The sequence below is a fragment of the Lipotes vexillifer genome, unplaced genomic scaffold, assembly GCF_000442215.2.
Source record: "Lipotes vexillifer unplaced genomic scaffold, Lipotes_vexillifer_v1.1 scaffold408, whole genome shotgun sequence".
Lineage (NCBI taxonomy): Eukaryota > Metazoa > Chordata > Mammalia > Artiodactyla > Lipotidae > Lipotes > Lipotes vexillifer.
This window is the reverse complement of record NW_006787469.1, coordinates 1035502-1057943: the sequence shown is the minus strand read 5'-3', so window position 1 is coordinate 1057943 and position 22442 is coordinate 1035502. Positions and strand designations below refer to the sequence as shown.

The window sequence follows — 22442 nt, the reverse complement described above, 5'->3', positions numbered from 1 at the left end:
CCCGCGTCTCCTGCATCGGCAGGCGGACTCTCAAGCACTGCGCCACCAGGGAAGCCCGGCAGGCTATTTTTAATAGAACAACAGAAAAAAATGCTTCAGTTTCTTCCCAAAGCCAAGTTTCCTATTATGTGAGTTTTAAACAAAATGTGTGTCAATAAAAGGATGCAAGATCATGGAGGACATTCAGACCGAGGCCAGGTTCTCTCTGCCCTTGCCCTGAGTGCCCTTCTTGGGGTGGGCAAGGCCACTTGCCCAGCCGGCCACAGCCCAGGACTCTGCTCAGACCTATCCTCCTCTTTGGTGGGGCCCTGGCCTGCTCCTCGCAGAGCTAGCAGCTCCGTTGCAAGCAGGGCATTCATACCCCTTCCCCAGCTCCTATGGTGTTGGTTCGTGTAACACCGGTCCCTCTCCCAGAGTTCCCCGAGGTGTCATGTCCATCTTTGTGTCCCTCCAGCGCCTAGTCAGTTGTCCAGCACAGACTGTCCAGACAGCATTGAGAGTGCTGGCAGTGCCCTTAACTGCCCTTCCTGTCCCCGGGCTCCGTCCTTTGCCATCCAGCCCTCAAATGATCCCCGCGCCTTCTCAGAACTCAGATAGTCTCCCCAACTGTGAGTCCCTGATTACTTCTAGAATAAAGGTCTACAGAGTCTTGGCGACTAGCCCCAGCTTACCTCCCCAGCCTTTTCTCACAGTTCTCATACTAAACTACCCTCCCCACCCCAGAAACCACACTGGGCTCTTTGCTGCTCCTCCAAAGCATCCTGCAGTTCCCTGCCTCTGACTTTCCCTTCTGCCTGGGATGCCTTCCCGCTTTCCCATCTCCAGTTACCCATCCCTCTGGGGCACTTCCCCCCAGGAGGCCTTCCCCAACACGAGCGGAGCTGGACCTCACCTCCTGAGAGGGTCTGTTCTCTGCCACAGCCTGTCCTCTAGATGAGACTGTCATCATGTCTAGAACCCAAAAGCCTAACGCAGAACACTGTACACTAAGTCAGCTTCCCTGTGACATATTCTTCCAGCATCAGTGATGTTTCTTTCATAACACTTATTCTCTATTATGATATATTTATTTGGTGATTATATGACCAAATTCTGAGGGCAAACACCACCCCTCGTTCCGTTTACCACCTTACACCCAGGATCTACCACTGAACATAGTAGGTGCTCAATAAATTTGATTTATTCCTCAGAAAAAAAAATAAACGTAACCCAAGGTCACACAGCTATTTCCCAGGGGAGCCAGGATTCAAACCCAGGGATGCTGATCCCAGAGCCTGCAGTTTTATCCACTGCACTGCACTGTGTGTACACCACGATGGTGGGATTAGAGGTGATTTTTATTTTCTTCTTTTTGGTGTTTTAAAAAGTAGTTTTTAAGTGTTTTACGAAGAACATATATTATTTTTGTAATAAAAAAAATAAACATGGAAAAAATCACTGGCCCATATAGGACTGGGCTAGCAATATTACTGAGGTGGCATTCCCTTCCTTCTGTACTGGTGTTTACAACTAGGGTCTGGATTTCTAGTGCTTTCCAGCTTACTGCCATCTCAAGAAACCCTGCGGGTGGTGTCTTTGCTACACACCCCGCTGTGGACAGAGGCAGCCCCCCTTCAGCTGTGCCCGAAGAGCAGCGGGAACACGCAGGTGTGCAATGAGTACAGACACTGCTCCTGCCTCCCTCCCCACCTCCTCTCTCTTCTCCAGCCGGCTTTCTCCTCCTCACAGCTGACCAGACACACAGTTGGGGTGGGTGGTGTGGGGGTGAGCTGATACTAAGTCCCTTCCCGGATCCAACAAGACTCTCAGAGAGGACGGATACCGCAGCCTCCACACCTGCACAGCAGTCACCTCTTTTTGTGGAGGTTCAATGTGTGTTCCCCTCAAAGTTTTCAGACGGTGATGGTCACCACTTGGAGAATGTAACTGGCTACAAGAATATCCCCGCAGTTAACAGAGTTCCCTGCCTCCCCGTGCCTGGCCTGAGGGTGGTCTGGCCACTGAACACACCACATTTTAAATTAAACCAAGGACCGAGCCTGCCCTGGGGTGGGCTTGGTGTTGTTTATCCTCTAGCTTCTCTTCCCACTCCTCTCCCTTTGGAATTTAGTCCAAGACCTTGTGAATTAACTTTTCTGTGCCTGTTTCCTCCTAAAATAAACAAGCTAGCCCCACAGCCTGTCTCTCCTTCCTCTGGGGGATGTTGTGAAGATAACGATGGGGCAGATGGTGCCACGTGACCCCGAAGAGCCCGCACATCACAGCATACCATGGACAGATGGGGAACTGAGAAAGGCTCTACCTGAACATTTAGCACGGTGAACGTGGCTGCTTCTGGTCATGTGACCAAGCCAAAGGGAAAATTAGGTTTCATATTTCATTTTCCATTTCAGGTTAAAAATTAGGTTAAGAAGCAGGTCTGAGCCCTAGAAAAAGACAGCAAGAGTACACGGCATTTGAGGCTCTTTGCTGGAGAGAGAAGTTGGTGAAAATCTACTAGGAAAAACCTACATGTCCTGGAGCCTGGTTCAGCCACTTCACTTTACATGGCCTCAGTTTCTACATCTATCAGATGGGTCAGATGATCAATATGGATTCCTTCAAATCTTAAAGATATATATGGTGGTTCTGAATATCAAGCTTTTCTGAAACAAAATGTCAAATTCTCAGGAAAATCCATTTAGTGCCTGTTAGTAGATACCATCAAGTTCCATTACCAGCATAAGAATGTAAAACCATCTGGATGGTTACAGGAATATTCAGTGACTAACTCTAGGGGATAAGATTAGCAAGGAACACATTTCATTTTATTATATTCATTCCACTGGACTCATGTGCTATGGCATTTTGGGCTAATCTGAAGGTCCTTGCATGTTTCCATAGCGGCCGTTAGTTGCCCTGAAAGATTAATTTCCTTGTCATTTAATTCCAAACTCCTCTATGCTGAAAGAAATTACCAGAGGAAAAGTCACAGAATTTGAGACTTTCAAGGATGCTGAAGAAGTCGTCAGATTCAACCTTCTAATACTATAATTAATAGAATCCAGGAATCAAGTGTCACGCACATGGAAATTGCCTCTTCCTCATTTTCAAGTGGGCTTTGTGTACCTCAGGTAAGAAGGTCTCATACCATACGTCTATAAATCAGACAAAGGCAGTTTGTACTTGTATTGGATTTTCTTGAGGCAAAATGCCAATGGTATACAGACTCCACCCAAGTGTGATGAGGCGAAATATTTACAAATACGGCTTCAACTTTGACAATGCATATTGTCATTTTGTGGTTCAGAAGGGCAAACAGACAATGTTTCTTCAAGTCATAATTTTCCACAGAGAAATGTTAAACCCAGAGGGTGACAACTTTGGATCAACAAATGACTTGCAAGTGACCTCTGACCCCAACCCCCTGCCCCGCCCTGTTCCTCCTTTTAAACATTCCCAGCGTTGAGTGAGTGTTCTGTGAGCATTTGGACAACAGCCAGTCATGAACACCAGCTCCAGCAACTAAGTTATCAGCTAACCAAACCGAAAGCCAAACCATTACTCAGATATAGTTATTTCTGAGTTTATGTCACAGATAGAAAGACAGATCAAGTCGGGGGGACCATGTAAGCCCACATTGGGGTCTTTATTTTAAAAAAAAGACTCACTTATTTAATTAAACAGAAGTCCATGTAGTTACCAACAGTATTTCAAAATGTTCAATTATCTCCGGAAAGGAACTGCTTTGAGAAGATTTGTAAATATGAAAAGATGCTCAACCACAAGAACAGTGAGAAGTGAAATTAGAATTATAATGAGATGCCATTCACCTATCAGACAATGCAAAGATAAAGCGAAGATGAAAACAAAATTGGTAACGCCCTAGATTGGGGAGGATGTGTGGAAACAGGCACTTCTGTATTGTTGGTGGGAATGTAAACAGGCACATCTTCTAGAGAGGGCATTCTGGCATCAGTTAACACAGTAAAAAGACCACAGTTCCTTTTGATCCAGCAATGCCACTGCTAGGAGTGTATCTTACAGTTACACGACTGTGCAAACTGTATATACTTGCACTGTATGTGCAAAACTGTCTGTATTCTGTGGCACTGTCTGTAACAGTAAAAGATTAGAAACCGGGCTTCCCTGGTGGCACAGTGGTTGAGAGTCCGCCTGCCGATGCAGGGGACACGGGTTCGTGCCCCGGTCCGGGAAGATCCCATATGCCACGGAGTGGCTGCGCCCGTGAGCCATGGCCGCTGAGCCTGCACGTCCGGAGCCTGCACATCCGGAGCCTGTGCTCTGCAACGGGAAAGGCCACAACAGTGAGAGGCCCACATACCACAAAAAAAAAAAAAAAGATTAGAAACCGCCTGAATGTCATCCATCCAAAGGACACCAGCTATTAATTCTGGCACAGCTTTATGATGGAACATGAAGGAGGCAGCTCTAAAGTCCCGACCTGGCTGTGCTCCAAGATTTACTAAGTGGAAAAATTTTGTGCAGAGCAGTGAGCAGAGGACCTTCTTACTCAGAGGAAGCCCAAGAGGCTGCTGCTGGGTTTTGCTCTAGGAAGGAACTGGGAATGTGGATGGGACAAATGTTCTTCACCATTTAACTTTCTGTCGCTTGAATTTTTCATCTCAACATGTGCACACATCCACACAAAATGGTGGTACTTCCGAAGAGTACCTGAGACAGGTGAAACGCTGAATAAATGGTCTGACTTGTGCTTTGCATCATGATTTGGATTCGAACAGGGGATGGTTTTGAGAAAGAGACGAAAAGAATCCAGATGAATTGGAGGTTTCTAGAGGAAAGTGTCATGGCACATGTGAGAAATACCCCCAGATACCAGAAAGAGGATTATGGCAAAAAGAACTGGAAACGTGACAAGAGCCGGGGCCCTTGCCACGAGAGGACACCTCCTCTGGGTCATTCTCTGAAGCAGCTTCCCCCAACGGCATTCTGTGGCTGCATTCTCTCAGCACCCTTTCTACAAATCTACTGTCAAGTCTATTGTGCTCTCTGCCGTCAAACTTGGAAAACCTACCAAAATGGACTTGGGCTGTGTCCCATGTCCTTTTCACCAGCGTGAAAGGATAGGGTGGAGGATGTAAGTGGTGGGGGGTGAGATCTACTCTCCGGGGTAATTCTGGGGCACTTGGCTGAGCTGACCCTGCGATCCTGGTGGGTCTTTTGGGGACCACCCCAGTTCCAGGAAGTGAACAAGACTACCATCACCAACAGTTCTTCAATACGACTGTATGCCAAATGGCTTGTACATGTTATGTTGCTTTACCTTCTAAGAACGGGGGTGAGGGGTTTCCTCACTTTATAAAAATGTAAACTGAGGTTCAGAGGGTCCCACAGTAAGGTAGGGGTGCTGAGATTTGAGCTCAGGTCAGCCTCCTCCAGGGCCCACAGTGATGGAAAACAAAGATGCCCTGAAAGCGCCGCTATTTTTTCAGCATGTTTCTACGTCCACTAGCTGGAGATGCCTCCCCACCAGTACGGGCGCCTGAACCTGCCCTCTGTCCACTCTGGGTCCTCTTACTCTGAGCATGTTTCAGAGCTAATGCCTATGGACCACTTAGGTATTGACACGATTATTCAGATCTAACTCTGTGAGCGTTTTTCCTCCCATTTTACAGAGGAGGAAACTAAGGCTCACAAAGGTGGAATAACTTGCCCGGGTCACCCAGCTGGTCAGTGGAAGAGCCAGGGAAATGGAAAAATGTCCCAGGCCAGTGTTTCTCATATGATACTGCTCTTCTGCCACCTAGAACCCTGCATTTACAATCGATCACTCCTACCCTCCAGTCTGGGGGGCCCCCCCATGGGTGCACAGTGATGGTGGGGCAGAGAGCTCTTGCCATACATAACATTAGGGATGGAGGTTATATAACAAGAATGTCCCCATTATAGCAGTGAAGTTATTAAACATTTGAAAATATAAATGAGAATCTTTAAAAAAATCTCTTTATTTTTCTCTAGAGGTTCTAAAAACCCTAACTTCCAAAGAAGTCTAGAATGGTTTGGGGGTGCTCCTATATGGAGTGAAGGCACAGGCAGAGGACAGCAGTGTCAGGCCAGAAGCCCCTGTCAGATGCTCACGAGGCTAGAGTCACCTGATTACCTGGTGACCACTGTGGGGTAAAGTTACCTCTGCTCCCTGTCAAAGCCCTCACCTGGGAGGATGTTGGTTAGTCACAGATCCCGGCCCAGCACTGCGCTGCCTCTCACCCCACCCAAAGGCCACCCCCGACCACTTACATCCTCCGCCCTATCCTTTCACACTGGTGAAAGGGACGTGGGACACAGCTCAAGTCCATTTTGGTAGATTTCCCAAGTTTGTGATCATCTCTTCTTTCACCTGGTTTGGAGGTGGCAGAGAGCATAGGAGGGGGCAGGCTCAGCACTACCCCAGATTCCTAAAAGTGGGGACCTCCTGCACCAGAACCTCTGGACACGCAGTTTTCTGCGTCTCACTCCAGATCCCCCAAATTGTGCTTGAGGCCAGGAAACAGCATATTAACAAGTTCCCTGGAGCCTGAGAATCACTGCTCTAGGGCTTCAGTGCATCATTCACAGGGTAGAAGGGGAGCAGAGGGGAGACGGTACCTGAGAACAGGTATGACAGAAGAAGAAATGACAGCGACAACCTGGCATCAAGGGAAGAGAAAGCCAACCACCCACCAACCAAACGAACACACAGAAACTGAGTGGCAGAGCCGGGCTGGATCTGTGACTGCCCAGTATGAACACCTGGCTGTTCACAGAGATAATTCTGGGCAATCAAGAGAAGGTTAAAAAGGATAATCCTTCTGTTCCTCTCAGAATAAAATCTACATGCTTCCCTAAGGCCAACAGCTCCCACCAGCAGCCCCTCCTGACCTCACTGCTCACCACCTCCCGGCCACTCCCCAGCCTCCAGCCTTCCCTGACCTGCCCGCTCCCTCTGGCCTTTGCCTGCAATGCCCTTCCCCCAACTCTCGGCCAGGCTAGCGCCTCCATTCTGTAGGTCTGAGTTCAAATGCCACCTCCTTGGAGAGACCTCCTCTCACTACCCATCTAAAGTAGGACCACTCAGGACTTCCCTGGCGGTCCAGTGGTTAAGACTACACAGTGCTTCCACTGCAGAGGGTGCATGGAGTCGATCCCTGGTCAGGGAACTAGGATCAAAAAAAAAAAAAAAAAGGACTACACTTGCTGTGGGACTCTGCAATTGTTTCCTTCAAGTTTTTGTGTCAACTTCATTTGTCCTGCATTTTAGCTCATCCATCTACCTCAACTCCCCCCTCCACCCCTGCAGCAACAGGGTCTATCTTGGTGCTGTTAACACTAAAGCGCCTGGTACCTGACACATGGTATGTGCATGAGCAATGGACCAAGAGGACCTAGCAGAGCATGGTGCAGGGTGGACATTCAACGTAAGCATGCTTCTTCCTCTCCCCACTACCCTTTTTTTTTTTTTTAAAGGATTTAATTTATTTATTTGGCTGTGTTGGGTCTTCGTTGCTGCAAGCAGGCTTCCTCTAGTTGCGGCGAGCAGGGGTTACTCTTTCATTGCAGTGCGTGTGCTTCTCATTGTGGTGGCTTCTCTTGTTGCAGAGCAAAAGCTCTAGGTGCACGGGCTTTAGTAGCTGTGGCACACGGGCTCAGTAGTTGTGGCTCAAAGGCTCTAGAGCACAGGCTCAGTAGTTGTGGCACACGGGGTTAGTTGCTCTGCAGCATGTGGGATCTTCCCGGACCAGGGCTCGAACCCGTGTCCCCTGCATTGGCAGGCGGATTCTTAACCACTGCGCCACCAGGGAAGTCCCCCACTACCCTTGGAATGAGAATGCAGGGCAGCGTGTACTATCTTTCCCAAAGACTACTACCAAAAACCACTAGAGGAAAAAAAACCAGGAGGTTTGGTGTGTGTAGGGGAGAAGTGTCAGTTATATGGAAAAGTGCCCCACATGGTACCTTTCCCCAGTGCTGTCTTCTCAGTGTGTGTGTGTGTGTGTGTGTGTGTGTGTGTGTGTGAGAGAGAGAGAGAGAGAGAGAGAGAGAGAGAGAGAGACAGACAGACAGACAGACAGACAGACAGACAGACAGACAGACGGGCAGGGGTGTTTATGTCATTGCCTCTTGTGGTTAACATCCCGTCTGAGGGTTGACTGGGCTCAGCTGGGTGGGTCTCGATTGGGGTCTGCCATGAGGTGAAAGTCAGGTGGCAGTTGGGGCTGGAATCATCTTAAGGCTCAACTGAGCTGGTCCTCCACGGCTCTGCTCCTATTTCAGCTGGGCCAGTCAGAGGCTGCCTGAGCCTCTTGGCTGCCCCATGTGACTAGCTTGGGCTTCCCTCACAGTATGGTGGTCTCAGGGCAGCTGGACTTTTAAAATAGTGGTTGGCTTCCCGAGAATAAACATGCCAAGAGCTCCAGATGGAACCTTCAGGGCTTCTTATGACTTAGATGTGGGAAGTCATACAGCATCACTTCTGCTGAATTCTACTGATCAAAAAGTGAGCCAGAGGCCATCCCAGATTCAAGGGCATGAATACTGGAAGGCATGGTTCATGGCTGGCAGAGGTGGGAGCAAGAGGCATCTTTGGAGACTGGCTACCATGCTAGCTATAGGACTGTGGACTTAACTTCTTTGTGTCTCAGTCTTTTCTCCTATAGAATGGGAGAGCAGTTCCTACCTCATACAGCTTTTGTAAGGAGCATATGCATTAATAATATATGGAAAACACTTAACAATGCACCGTGCAAGTGTCAGCTATATTATTAGCACTCAAAAGAGTAAGGAGCAAACCTTTTCTCTAATCAATCTCTGTATCCCAATGTCTATGAAATGTTTTGTGATCATGAGCTGCTCTCTATGGGAAGTAAGAGAAGTACCCTTTCTCCAATTAAAAAAAAAATCGTTTTTTATCTAAAAGTCTAGGTTGGTTTAAAGTTTGGGTAGAAGCAGCCATTTCTCACGATCGAGTATGCATTTAAGGTATTAACACAAACTAAAGATATCTTCCAGGGCTTGGCAAATGCCATTCTGAGTCATGGTCATGACGCACTCACAGTAGGGGCAGAAGGAGCCACACTCATGGTGTGGAATTTCCTGTGGCACTGGCGGAAAAGGAGTCTGAATGTGTTTGTCAGCAAACTTCCCCGAAACAAAAAGAAACCAGGATTTCCTGTTGGAGGCCCAAGAAGCGAGTGATGTCCAGGACCTCACAACCCAACCTCAGACTGGCCTTAGCTCTGGCCAGAAAACAGGGTCTGCCAACACATTCATCAGCAATCAGCCCCAGGCACTGGGGATGCACCCTTTTCTGTTGTTGCCAAATTCAAACAAAGCTCAGAGACAAGTCATTGAGCTCAAGCTCTAAATATAAAAATGGCTTCATGATCCGAGCCTGTGGACATAAGTAAATTCTACTCTACAGAATTCCTACAGAATTCTCTACCATGTCATCCTCTACCTCATACTCCTCAGTATTCCATGCAGCCTCCAGGATAAACCCAGTCTCCTGACGTGTGCATCCACCCACCACATACACACACTCCAGCCACAGGCATGACTCACATTCCTCCAAAGGGTTCTGAGCTCACACATCTTCCCGTTCTTGCAACCTCCTTCCATTGTCTCGAGGAGAATAACAATAGTTAAGGGAGCCAGGTTATCTTTCCCTTGACTGTGCACCAGACAGGTACTGTGACAAGATGTCACATCAACTCACTTTATCCTCACCTCATCCTGTACGGCCCTGACCTTGCGGGTTGATGAACTCACACATTTACCTGGAGTCTCTGATCAAGAAGAGCTGCATCATATGGTCAGACATACAGAGCAATGAAATAGAACTGAGAGTCCAGAAATAAACCTCCACATTTACAGCCAACTGATTTTCAATAAGGGTGCCAAGACAATTCAGTGGGGAAAGTACTGTCTTTTCAACAAATGGTGCCGGGACAACTAGATACACACATGCGAAAGAATGAAGTTGGGCCCTAACGTCACACCATATACAAAAATTAACTTAAAATGGATTAACGACCTAAATGTAAGTGCTAAAACTATAAACCTCTTAGAAAAATATAGGAGTGAATTTTCATAAGCTTGGGTTAGGACAAAAGCAAAAGTGGCAAAAATTTAAACAGATAAATTAGACTTCATTAAAATTAAGAACTTTTAATGCTTCAGACTAGACCATAAAGAAAGTGAAAAGACAACCCAGAAAATGAGACAAAATATTTGCAAGTCATATATTTGACTAGTACATAGGACATATAAAGAATGTTAAAACTTGGGCTTCCCGGGTGGCGCAGCAGTTAAGAATCCGCCTGCCAATGCAGGGGACACGGGTTCGAGCCCTGGTCCGGGAAGATCCCACATGCCGCGGAGCAACTAAGCCCGTGTGCTATAACTGAGCCTGTGCTCTAGAGCCCGCGAGCCACGACTACTGAGCCTGCATGCCACAACTACTGAAGCCCACATGCCTAGAGCCCGTGCTCAGCAACGAGAAGCCACCGCAATGAGAAGCCCGCACACCTCAACGAAGAGTAGCCCCTGTTCGCCACAACTAGAGAAAGCCCGCACACAGCAACGAAGACCCAACGTAGCCAAAAATGAAAATAAATAAATATTAAAAAAATAAAGAATGTTAAAACTCTACAATTAAAAGACAAATAATCCAATTAAAAACGGGCAAAGCCTCTATATATACATTTCTTCAAAGAAAATATAGAAGTGGCCACAACGCACATGAAAAGATGCTCAACATCATTAACCATTAGAGAAATGCAAATTGAAACCACAGTGAAATACCCCTTCATACCTATGAAGATGGCTCTAAGCAAAATGACAGTGTTGATGAGAATGTGGAGAAACTGGAACCCTCGTACACTACTGGTGTATGAAAATATAAAATGATGCAGTCACTTTGGAAAACAGTCCGGCAGTTTCTCAAAACATTAAATACTGAGTTACCATATGATTCAGCAATTCTGCTCCTAGATTTATAGCCAAGAGAATCAAGAACATACGTTTTCTCACTCTCTTTTGTTTTTGCCTGTGCCCTGCGCCATGTGGGATCTTAGTTCCCCGACCAGGGATCGAACCCACCCATGGCCCCTGCAGTAGAAATGCAGAGTCTTAACCACTGGACTGCCAGGGAAGCCCCAAGAATGCACATTTTCACAAAAACTCATACCTGAATGACCATAGCAGCATTATTCAAAATAGCCAAAAAAGTGCAAACAACCCGAATGTTCACCAACTTATGAATGAATAAAAAGTGGTACAGCTGTATGATGGAATTTTTATTCAACCATAAAAAGGAATGAAGCACTGTTAGACTCAGATGAACCTTGAAAACATTATGCTAAGTGAAAGGAGCCAGACGCAAGGGCCACATGCTGTATGATTCCATTTATATGAAATGTCCAGAGTAGGTGAATCCAGAGACAGAAGGTAGATTAGGGGTTGCCAGGGTCTGGGGGGAGGAGAATGGGTAGCGATTGCTAATGAGAACAATGTTTCTTTTTGGGGTGATGAAAATTTTCTAAAATTCATTGTGGTGATGGTTGCACAACTCTGTAAATATACAAAAACAAACAAACAAAAACCCAGTGAATTGTTCAGAGAGAGAGAGAGAAAATGCAGATTTTTTAGAAAAGGGGAAGAAGAGTCCCTTCCCTTAGCAGCTTTGCTGACAGCCTACTTCCCAGACCCCACTTCTTGTTCAGAACTCCTGTAATGCACAGGGTCAGAGTGGCTTGTTTGCAGGTCCATCCACCCCAGCCAAGTGTGCGCACCAGGGCCAGGGGCTGTGCCTCATTCCTTTTGAATCCACGACAGTGCCTGGCACCCAGCAGGCAATCAATATAAATGTGTGTTGAATGAATAGTCTCTAGCACACCCCTACTATTACCCATTGCTTTTTATACCATCACTTCTAAAATAAAGGAGTGCCAAAAAGATCACACACACAATATCTGTCCATTATTTTAAAATTCTTTTTCCACCAAATATTTTTTAAACCGGATGATCAATTAGTGTTGCCCCTTTTCCACTTCCACAGAGACATGTGATTTCAAAATTTAAAAGCTAATTATCAATAAAATGACCGAGGTACAGGGGAAAAAGGTAAAAACGCTTAGCTAAACACAGCATATTCAGTCCCTGACCAACAAATTCCACATTTCAAATAACTTGACAAAAATTTCCCCTACTCTGAGACAGAAGACTTTAAGAGGCAAGAAACCAATACCAACCAATATTAAATTCAGCCTTTGAAAACTCTGGCCTATACCACCACCACCACATTGAGATGGTGAGAGTAATAACAACAGCTCACACTTACTGAGCACTTTCTATGTGCTAGGCTGGGTATTATTTTCTGCTTTCTAGGTATTAACTCAGTTACAACAGCATTATGTGGTAGGTACTATTATTACAGAGATTCACAACTTTCCCAAGGCTGCATGGCTGGTAGATGGCTGAGCTAAACTGGAACCCAGGAAGTCCAATTCTCCTGCCTGCGTGTTTCCCGCTATATGACATAGGACAGCCCACAGGGACTTCAGTCCCTTGACTGGACCTAGGAAAGCAACATGTTTGACTCTGGGTTTACAGACTGAATAGTGTAAGTTCTAAAAAAGGGCCTCAGAAAAAAACATGAATATGCAGGAATTGAAATCCATGGGTGAATATCTGATACTTGAAAGTCTATTCTTTTATATATCCTTTATATATCAGGTGGAAAATATCTGAATAGACAATATGGTCAGCCAAAACCTGCAAAACCCTGACCTGCCTACCTCTGCAAGGCCGCCGCCTTCTGAACTTTCAGCCACAGGCCTCCGCCACCTTCCGAGACTGTGGTCCTCCCACCTCACCCCTTCTCATTCAGCTCAATGTCTTATCTATTTCCTTCCTGGCACTCATCACTATTTACAATGATTTTATTCATTTGTTTACCTGCTTTTCTTGTCTGACTTTTCCATCAGAATGTAAATTCCATAAGGGCAGTGACGATGTCCATCTTTTTTGCCTAGTGTTTGTTGAATGAATAATAATCCTCTATGTAGGAGACAGCTTTCTTTCAGAACAATTTGGTGCATCAGTGACTGGCTGGATGACCATACTAGGCTGTGGCAACTCCAAGGCAGGGGCGGTACCTTGTTCATCTTTATGCTCCCAATTCCTAGCTTAGTACCTGGCACACAGGAGCTCATTGCATCTCGACTGAACTTGTTCATTAATGAACTGCTGTCAACGTGGAGGGCAGTCTCTATTGGAGTACCTCAAGGCTCCACCTTGGGTCCTGTCCGCTCAACTTCTGGATCCAAGGGCGATGGTAGAAGGGCATGCTGATGAAGCCTGGGGATGCCTTAAAGCTGGGAGGAGCTGCAGTGGACAGGGAGAGGAGCTAAGAGAGCCTGAACAGTCGTAAACCCAAAACCCCAGAAACAAAACAAAAAATTAAGAAACCCTGTACCAGGGTGGGAGGAGGGAGAATTAGATGAAGGTAGTCAAAAGGTAAAAAATTCCAGTTATAAGATAAATAACTACTAGTGATATAATGTACAACATGATAGAGATAATTAACACTGTTGTATGTTATAAATGAAAGTTGAGTTCTCATCACAAGGAAAATAATTTTCTCTATTTCTTTAATGTTGTTATCTGTGTAAGATGATGGATGCTCATTAAACCTATTGTGTAACCACTTCATGATGTATGTAAGTCAAATCCTTATGTGGTACCCCTTAAGCTTATACAGTGCCATATGTCAATTCTATCTCAATAAAATTGAACAAAAAAACCAAAACAAAACCACCCTGTACCAACCACAGGATGGGAAGGCAGGGACAGGAGTAGCACCTGTAATGAGGGTCACATGTCCAGGGAGCTCAGGTGACCGCAGTCTGAGATGCTGGGATGGTCCTGAGCCGTGTCTGTATTGGGTGGTGGTGAACAGAATGAAGGAGGGGATAGTGCTGCCTTGACTCCCCCTTTATTTGAGGATTATTTCTACTCTTATTTATAATACTACCCAAGTAAGGCCTGAACTTCGTCTCCTGGGGTACTCAGCAGGCACGGCAGGCCCCCCTCAGAAACCCTCTGTGAAGTCCAGCCTTGGGCTGTGTGGTCCACCTGAAGGACAGGAGGCACCTGCCATAATCGCCTGGCCCTGGGAGCCGCCGGCCTCTTCAGCCTCCAGCTCTCAGCTCTCCAGGTGCTTCTCAGAAGAGCCTCTGCTGCTGTTGGACCTGGCTAATATCTCGCTCCAAGCCTTCTCGCTCTTCTAGGGAAAAAGGCTCTAGTCCTCCCTGTTCCCAAAGCACAAGAGGGGAAGTCACTCTTATCTGGACCTTTCTAAATGATCTCTCTCCTGTCTTGCGCAGCCTTCAAATTCCGGTCTTTTGTCTTTCAAGCTCAAAAAATGTGTCAGGTAGGTGTGTTTGGACTTCCCTGATTACAGTTTTCGTTGTCGCTATTTTTTTTAGCATCTTTAATGATTACCAGTTGGATTTCCATTCCCTGTTTCCTGTTCTGTCAATTCTTTTGTGATGTTATGTTTGGGCACCTCCACTGTGTTGGCATATCCTTGAAATGACCAGCTCACGTGTACCTGTCAGTATTCAGATGCCTTTTTTATTCTTGAGTGCTTTCCTTAATGCTGCCCAAATCAGGAGGACATAAGGATGTCTATATGTAAATGTTAAGACATTAATCAATGATTTTGAAGCTAATGTTATGGCCTGTTACATTATTTGAAGCACAGTTAGATCTCTTCTGTTTCATTCATTATCATCATTGATTGCTTTTACTAGCAGGACATTTTCTATTTTTCACTGTCTTCTCAGTTCTATTCACTGATTTATAATGAGAAAGGCTTATAGAGAGAAGGGCTTAAACATCAGAAGAAGGTGCCCTTAGACTTTCATTTGACAAGCTGCTGGTCCTAGGTCCTAGGTCCGCCCTGCTGGTAGATCTGTTGGAAAATTCAGATCAAGAGTTTTTTTCTTCTAGAGTTATTTAAATTTTTAAAAGGGAAAAATTGTACTATTTTTGTTATCAAAGTCAAGTCTGTTGAAGGCCACACAAAACCTCATGCTCTCAGGAAACCACAGGAATAATTACTTGCTGCTAAAATAGCACCTTCCAAATGCTTACGTGCTAAGTAGATGGACAAGTACACCAGCTGCCACATTAGAATTTTTCAGTCTTCTCCTTGTCAGACAGGGACATTATAGTTGCAGCCAGAACCCAGAGGTCTGTACCACGCAGTTGGGAACACACTTGTGTTCATGCCAAGTCCAGAAATAAATCCTAGATGATGTTTAGGTTCAGCACGACATAAACAGTATTTTAGGAAGCAAACAGTTCAGGAGCCGGAATAATAAGAGATTGGGAATGAAAATAAGGATGTGTGGATAAATGTGCTCTTTTCTTATCACATAGAGTCAAAAATCTGGATGCCATCATCAGGGCAAAGGATGTTCTCAAGACTGAACCTGGTCAGATTTCACCCACCCACTTCAAGAAAATAACTCAGAAAATCTTAAGAACTCAAACATTTCTTTATTGGCTCCAAGAAAAGAATCAAGAAAAGTTTGTAGGAATTTTAGGTAGCTCTTACTTCAGTAGAATAAAGTTATCATTAAAAATATATCAGAATATTTTAATTCCTGCTTGATGGGAATTCTCTATGTCAGGCAAGAAAACTACAAGTTAGTATCTAAGCTCACCCTCCTGTTCCTAAAGATTTTCTGTTAACTATAATTAAACCAAGGAACATCAGAAGGGTAATGGGTTTCCATATGGAGTAGTATACTAAAAATTGGTTCAAAATCAATTACTCTAGGGGGTTTTATTTATAGAACTCCCAAAGAGGAGGTTTAGACAACATTTACTCCCCTCCAACGCTGACTATGCATTCTTGTTTCACTCTGGAGCACAGAGCAGGGACCTGACTTCTAGGGTCCATGCTAAGGACCTGCTGATAAGAAGGCTGTGCTAAGACACATTCTAATTGGTAAAGGTCACTTCTAACATAAGAGTGGGTTTGCCATGTTTTGCCTCAAACTGAACACCCCAAAATACGAATCATCATGTAGAAATGTCAACTGTTTCTTCTGGTCACCTATGACTTTGGCCAAGAGAAGAGCAATGTCCTCTGTGTAATCACACTTGCCCCCTCTACTCAGCACAGAGTAAAAAGGAAGCAGGCTTATGATGTCACGAGAGAGAAGAATGAACAAGGAAGAAGGGAGCCACAGGTAAGGGGAGGCATGTGACTGAACCCGGGTTCAGGACTCCTTCCTGGAGATATACCTTCACTAGGCCATCTGGTTCCCAGAGCTTGGGGTACCTGTGCAGTTCCCTGGGGGTGCCCAAGGGCTGCCAGTGATGACGAGTCCAGCTTCCCGGCTTAGGTCCCTCCTTCCCTGTTCGACCACCAGCAAAGGAGCCCGACACTCCACTGCCCCACCTGCCATCTGCCTCATCCCATGCGGATGGGGAGAACTCTGAGTGTGATGCAGTCAGCAGGTCTTCTTGGGGGTGCTCTGCAGTCACCCCATGCTCATCACCTCCTCCTGCAGCTGCACTGTCTGCCCAGCGTGTGCTCAGCCAGGGCTGCACAACCCTGCAGGCTAGAGGGTGGACTAGGTCCACACAGCAGCGTCAGCCTGCAGCCACTGCCTGAAGGACACATCCCCTCAGTTTGTTCTCCAAAAGCAGCACCTCGTTAACAGCTTTTACTCTGTCCAATCCCCGGATGTCAAGCCTGGTTGCCCATCTGCCCAGCAGCTGGGGAAAGAATTCTTGCAATCGCTGTTAGGCTCCGCTTTCCCAGAGGAGTAAGGGCGAGGGGTTCCCTGGTCAGGGCTGGGTTCCTGTCTGTGCAGGGCTGTGTGCAGGTTTAACTTAGCAAGTCCTAAATGAAGAGCACACTGTAGACACACAGCAAGGGCTCAATACCTGGTGGCTCTTCTCATACTGCTATTGCGAATACACACTTCAAGGAGACGCTACATGTGTAAGAGGGACCTGCTTGATGAGACTCTGCCTGCTGAGGGTTAATCCATCAGCTGCACTAAGGGACAAGAGGAGGGGCAGCAGCTGCCCCCTTCCTCTTTCACAGACGAAACACCCGTCAGGGAGGCAAAGCCCCACCAATAAGGTCAATGGCGGAAGTTTCAAATGTTCTGTGGGGTCACAGTTTGTCCCCGTGCCTCATCCAGTGTTGACACAGATGACTGGCGAAGGTGGTGCTGTGATTTAGGAGCTGGAGGGATGGAAGCAGACAGGAGCGTGTGTGAGAATGCAGCGCTGTTTGCAATAGTTTAAGCTGAAGCAGCTTTAAAACAGTACACATTCTTTGCGGTTAATATTCTTTGGGGTTGAAACTGTCAGCTAAGTGACTCCAGCCACGGTGTCCGAACACGGTATGGCACCTAAGCCTGGGGACCCTGGCCACAGTGCCCGGTGCTGCCACTGTTTGCCGCTCTGGGTCCTTCCCCATCAGCTGCTGTCTGTCAGGGCGGCAGGGACCAGCTGACTGGTTGGAACCGTATGTGCTATTTCTGGGCATAGGATGTGAAGAAGGACATGCCACAGTAAGTCAGGATATGAGTCAGTTATTATAAAGTGTTAAAAAGAACTGTCTTCAAAGCATCCTGAGAGCATTTCACCACGCTAACTACTCTGAAGGAGCTATAGGTTGAAAGACACTTAGAATCACTAAGCCCAGGAGGAACCCTGAAGAACATGGATGATTAACGTTGGTCAAAGGCCTGCCAGTGAAAAGGAATGGATAAGGCTGAAGGTAAAATCCAGAGGTCCTAAAATTTAGAGGCAAAAAGAAAATTTCCAGGACCACATATATCTCCGGCATACTTCCGTCAGACATGCAGAAGCAGTGGAAACACAGGCAGCCTGAAAAAGCTGTGGGACGTGGGTTTGCTTTATTTTCCTTTTAAAACAAAACACTGTATTTTCAGAGCAATGTTTAATGGGGCCAAATTAATGGTGCTAAATTGGTTTTTAAAAAAATCTATTGGAACCGAGGTGTAAAGATACACAAAAGATGTCTCTCTGGAGTGCTGTCTGCAAGAGGGAAAAATTATTAACCACACGACATCCACAAATCAGTTAAATAAATGACGTTATGCCCCTTTGATAGAACCTAAGCAGCTGTCAAAAGGAATAAAGTAATTTAAATATACTGGCATAGAATGATCCGCGATAGCTGTTATGGCAAAAAATCAAGTTGTAGCAAATGTGCATGGCAATCTCATTTTGGTTAAAAAAAGTATGTTTGTATATGCAGAAGAAAAAGTCATTAAGGGGCTTCCCTGGTGGCGCAGTGGTTGAGAGTCCGCCTGCCGATGCAGGGGACATGGTTCGTGCCCCGGTCCGGGAAGATCCCGCATGCTGCGGAGCGGCTGGGCCCATGAGCCATGGCCACTGAGCCTGCGCGTCCGGAGCCTATGCTGCGCAACGGGAGAGGCCACAACAGTGAGAGGCCCGCGTAACGCAAAAACAAAAACAAAACAAAAACAAAAGTCACTAAGGAGCTGGAGAAAACCATTTACAACTGTTATTTGTGGCTTTTTCTACAAGTTCAATGAGGCCTCAGGGGAGGCCTAATGGCCCACTAAGTCCCTGAACGAATGGGTGAAGGCAGTTGGAGGCTGCAAAATCAGCATTTCTCAGATGGCATGAGAAGAGAGGGCTTACAGACATGGGGAGCCCTTTCTTTAACCCTGTCACGGGACCCCTGCTTTCTAGCTCCCAGGTGTGTCCTAGGGCCTGTGTAACGTTCTCTGGCTTCAGGAGTGGGGCAGTTCACTGGCTGGCCATAACCCCACTGCTCCTGTTCAGGGGCTGTAAAGAGTTACCAGTGAGAAGTGACAGCAGCAACGCATCTACTCCAGCCTCTCCCTCCCAGCAAAACCTCCAGGAACTGTCCTCTGTTTCAAGGGCCAGGGCAAGGGAACTTGACCTGCCACTGGGTCCACAGGAATCCATCCTAGCGCCCTCCCTGTCAGGAATTTCCTCTCTGTAAGTAAACAGTCCTCTGGTCTGCTTCCAACAGCCCCTTTACTGGGAAGGTGGGGGAGACCGCAGGCCCATCTATTTAACCGCAGTGCATGGGTCTGGAAACAGTACTGCCTCAGCCTTGTGTTGTGAAGGCTGAAGAAGCCCAGATGTCACTGTTCTTCACAAGCGTTTTCTATTCTCCACAAATCTCCTCTGAACGCCTTATTGTCTCTCCTTTCCCACCCCAGAGCTTCCCTTAGGTAATTCCTATTCATCCTCCAGATTCCGGCTCCAACGTCTCTTCCTCTGGAGAGCCTTTCCCAACACGCCAAGGCCAGATATCCTCCTTACACTCTGATAGACAGTCCCCATCGCAGAGTGTGTATCCCAGCTCTTGTTCTCTATTTATTTCTGTGATAACGAAACTAATGTCTGTTTTCCTCGTTAGAACACAAGCTCCTCCAGGGCAGAAACTGCACCTGTTCTTTCTGCATCCCGAGTGCGCGGTACAGCGTCTGGCACCAAGCAGATAGTAATAAAGGCTCACTCAATAGAAGGCTGCTGCAGAGGTGACTGGGGTGGAATACACGGCACTGGGGGAGGGAGGAAGAGCAGCTGGGAGGGCTCTCTCCTTTGCTGTCACTAGCTGGCCTTCTTTATTTTTTGTCATGTGTCCAAGTGAGTGGTCAGCAAGTGGTACCTCTTAAAGTCTGAAGATTTATGTGAGGTGGGTACTAGTATTACATGACCGTGTTTAAAGGAATGAAGAGGTTACGGCTAAGGCTCCAGAAAGTTTCTCAGTTGAAAGAGCAGAACCTCTGACCATATGACTTCCTGGTTATTTCCTGGGACCTCTTCAGCTCTGGACCCCGGGGCTGCCCAGGGATGCTGGGGGTGCCCTGGAGGATGGATAGAATACAACAGGGGCAGAAATCCTCTGGCAACATCAGAGAAAGACTCAGCCAGCCCCGGGTGAGGGCTGGGGGTCCCGGAAGGGCAGGGTGGGCACTGACCTCGGCTGATGCGCTGCTTCTCCCCGGACAGGATGCCGGGGCTGTCGATGATGCTGATGCTCTTCAGGACCTGATTGGGCAGCTGGGAGCACATGAACCTGGAAGAAAGGGATCAAAGGTGGGATCAGAACCTGCACGTTGCAGAGTGCTCTAACCTCGGAGCTCCTTGGCCTCTCCTGGCTACTGACATCTTCTGAAAAGCGGGGCCTTGGAGGAGATTGATGGCACCTCCACTGGAGACTAGATGCTGGTTCACAGGGCAGCTATCGGAGGGTGGCCTGGCACCGGATGCTCCCTACCACCAGATCCCTTACTGTTAATTTTATTTTAGCTAACGTTTATTGAACACAGGTATTTTACAAACATCATCTCATTTGTTCCTCATATTAATCTCATGAGGAAGGCATCACCGTTTACCTCCGGGAGGTTATTTAACTTGCTCAGGGTCACTCAGAGTTAAGCTTTAAACCCAGGTCGGTGTGACTCCAAAGGCCACCAGCCCCACCCTCCCCTCCTCTATCCTGCTGCTTAGACAAACGTCCCAGGCTTTTCCTCCCTGGGAATCCCATGCTTCCTTCAGGGTCACTGCCCCACTGGGCTGGAGTATCCCAAGCTCTGTCCAGACCCTGCTCACTCCCTAATGTGACAGCGGAGGTACTAGGGCCTGTTTTCACTGTCCGATGCCCCAGGGACATGCTATGGCTCCAGGCTCAGGGTGGGGCAAGCACCTGTGGGCAACACCCCAAATCCTCCAGGTGCTTCGGTGCCCTAAGAGTGGACGAAGGGGCAGGGGTGGGCAGGGCCCTGGCCAAGCATCTCCCAGCCTCCTTCCTTGTCCGTCACCTTCCCGATACCACCTCCTCCTTCTCAACCCCATCCCTCTGCTGTGGTTCCAGTCGGCTGCCCTGGCGTTGGCCTTGGAAGCAGAGTGAAGTGGCAGGAAAATTGCGGCCTGTGCGTCAGCAGACCTGGGTTCAGGTTCAGCTCATCCTTTGCCAGTAACTTGCCTTGGACCCTGGGCAAGGGCTTCCCCATTCTGGGCCTCAGTTTTCTCATGTGTCAATGGAGACACTTGGACCAGGGGTTGGCGAGGTTCTTTTAGCTTTAACACGGTGTAACTCTAGAGGACCAGAGGGAAATGCTTTGTTACTTCCACCCCAGGCAACCTGGGGGGGATCTCTGTTAGGCACTGTGTATGTTTTAAGGCAGAAACTAGAGTGTCTCTCCTTCTCCTATATTGTAAATGTCTAACTTTGGTATCTGTGTGGGCAAAAGGCTTGAAAATCCTTGGGGAAAGCTCAGTTCTTCCATTCAGTGGAAAAGGTGGGATTACTCAGAAAGTAATTATGCTGGGAATGCAGGAGAGGGAGGCCTGCCTGGCCCTCACAGCACATGTGGACAGCACAGCCCCTGGGCAGGCGTGGGCAGCCCTGAGAGAGACATGCAATTACTGACATTGCAAATGAACTTTCACGGAAGGTGCTTGGGGCAAGTTTCTCAGATATTGTTTCCCACATTTTCAAGTCATCCCAGAAAGATGTAGGAATGATAACTATGATCATTTTGCAGCTGGAAAAGTTGAAGCACAGAGCGGTTATGACATGTGAGGCCATCTGCTAATGCGTGGCTGGCTGGAGACTGCAGCCTGATATTTCTGATGTCAAGTGAGTAGAACTCAACCCGTAAAGTTAAAAACCTCATAACATTAAAAATAAGGGGTCAAGTTAATTTATGAGAAGCCCCTCATTTCTGATTTTCTCCTGCCCCTCCACCTTTATAAACCCCACTGCCCAACACTCAGACAGCAGATCTGCGAGAATAAAGTGTACCGGGATCACTACACATTCTCTGTAAGTTCACAGAGCAAAAAACGCCATATTCAAGTCTCTAGAATTGGGGTAGGAACAGAGTACTGAGCACATCTGTGGTGGACTGCATTTCTTGTGGTAATTCGGTCTCTTATCATAGTCCCATCCTTTTTATCAGACGGCTCAAGACATCTGGCAATGCTGAGAAAACTGCACATATGTGAAACTTTTTCACATAAAGTATTCCTGTGAGAGGCAGACCTTTTTCCAGAACCACAAGCTCACACTTGATACCAATTTTTCCAAAACACAAAACCCCTGGATTCTAATGTGAAGTTAACAGAGGGATTCAAAATTTAGAAACCATCCACTCCCTCCATACAAAGAGACAAGGTTTCAACAACTCCCATGCCTCCTGACGTGACAGCAGAGACAAAATGTGTAAGCCACAAAACAAGATGGTCTGATGTGGTGACATCACCATGCAACATACAGGGAGCAGGCCCAGGGCCAGGAGGGGTGACTGCAGACAAAAGGGGGGAGGGGGAGGGGGAGAAAAGAAGAGGGAGGGGAAGGAGGATGGGGTGAGGGG

General features: G+C 47.0%; 1 protein-coding gene across 1 annotated transcript in view; it reads right to left on the bottom strand.

The window, feature by feature from the left end:
• LOC103084056 (EH domain-containing protein 4-like) overlaps window positions 1-22442 on the bottom strand; it is an 80599-nt gene that overhangs the window by 17655 nt on the left and 40502 nt on the right. Inside the window, exons 3-4 of the mRNA XM_007460199.1 lie at window positions 20043-20140; window positions 13280-13383 (exon numbers count right to left, since the gene is read on the bottom strand). Of these exons, the coding sequence (XP_007460261.1) occupies window positions 13280-13383; window positions 20043-20140 (202 nt within the window). The remainder of the gene's footprint in view (window positions 1-13279; window positions 13384-20042; window positions 20141-22442) is intronic.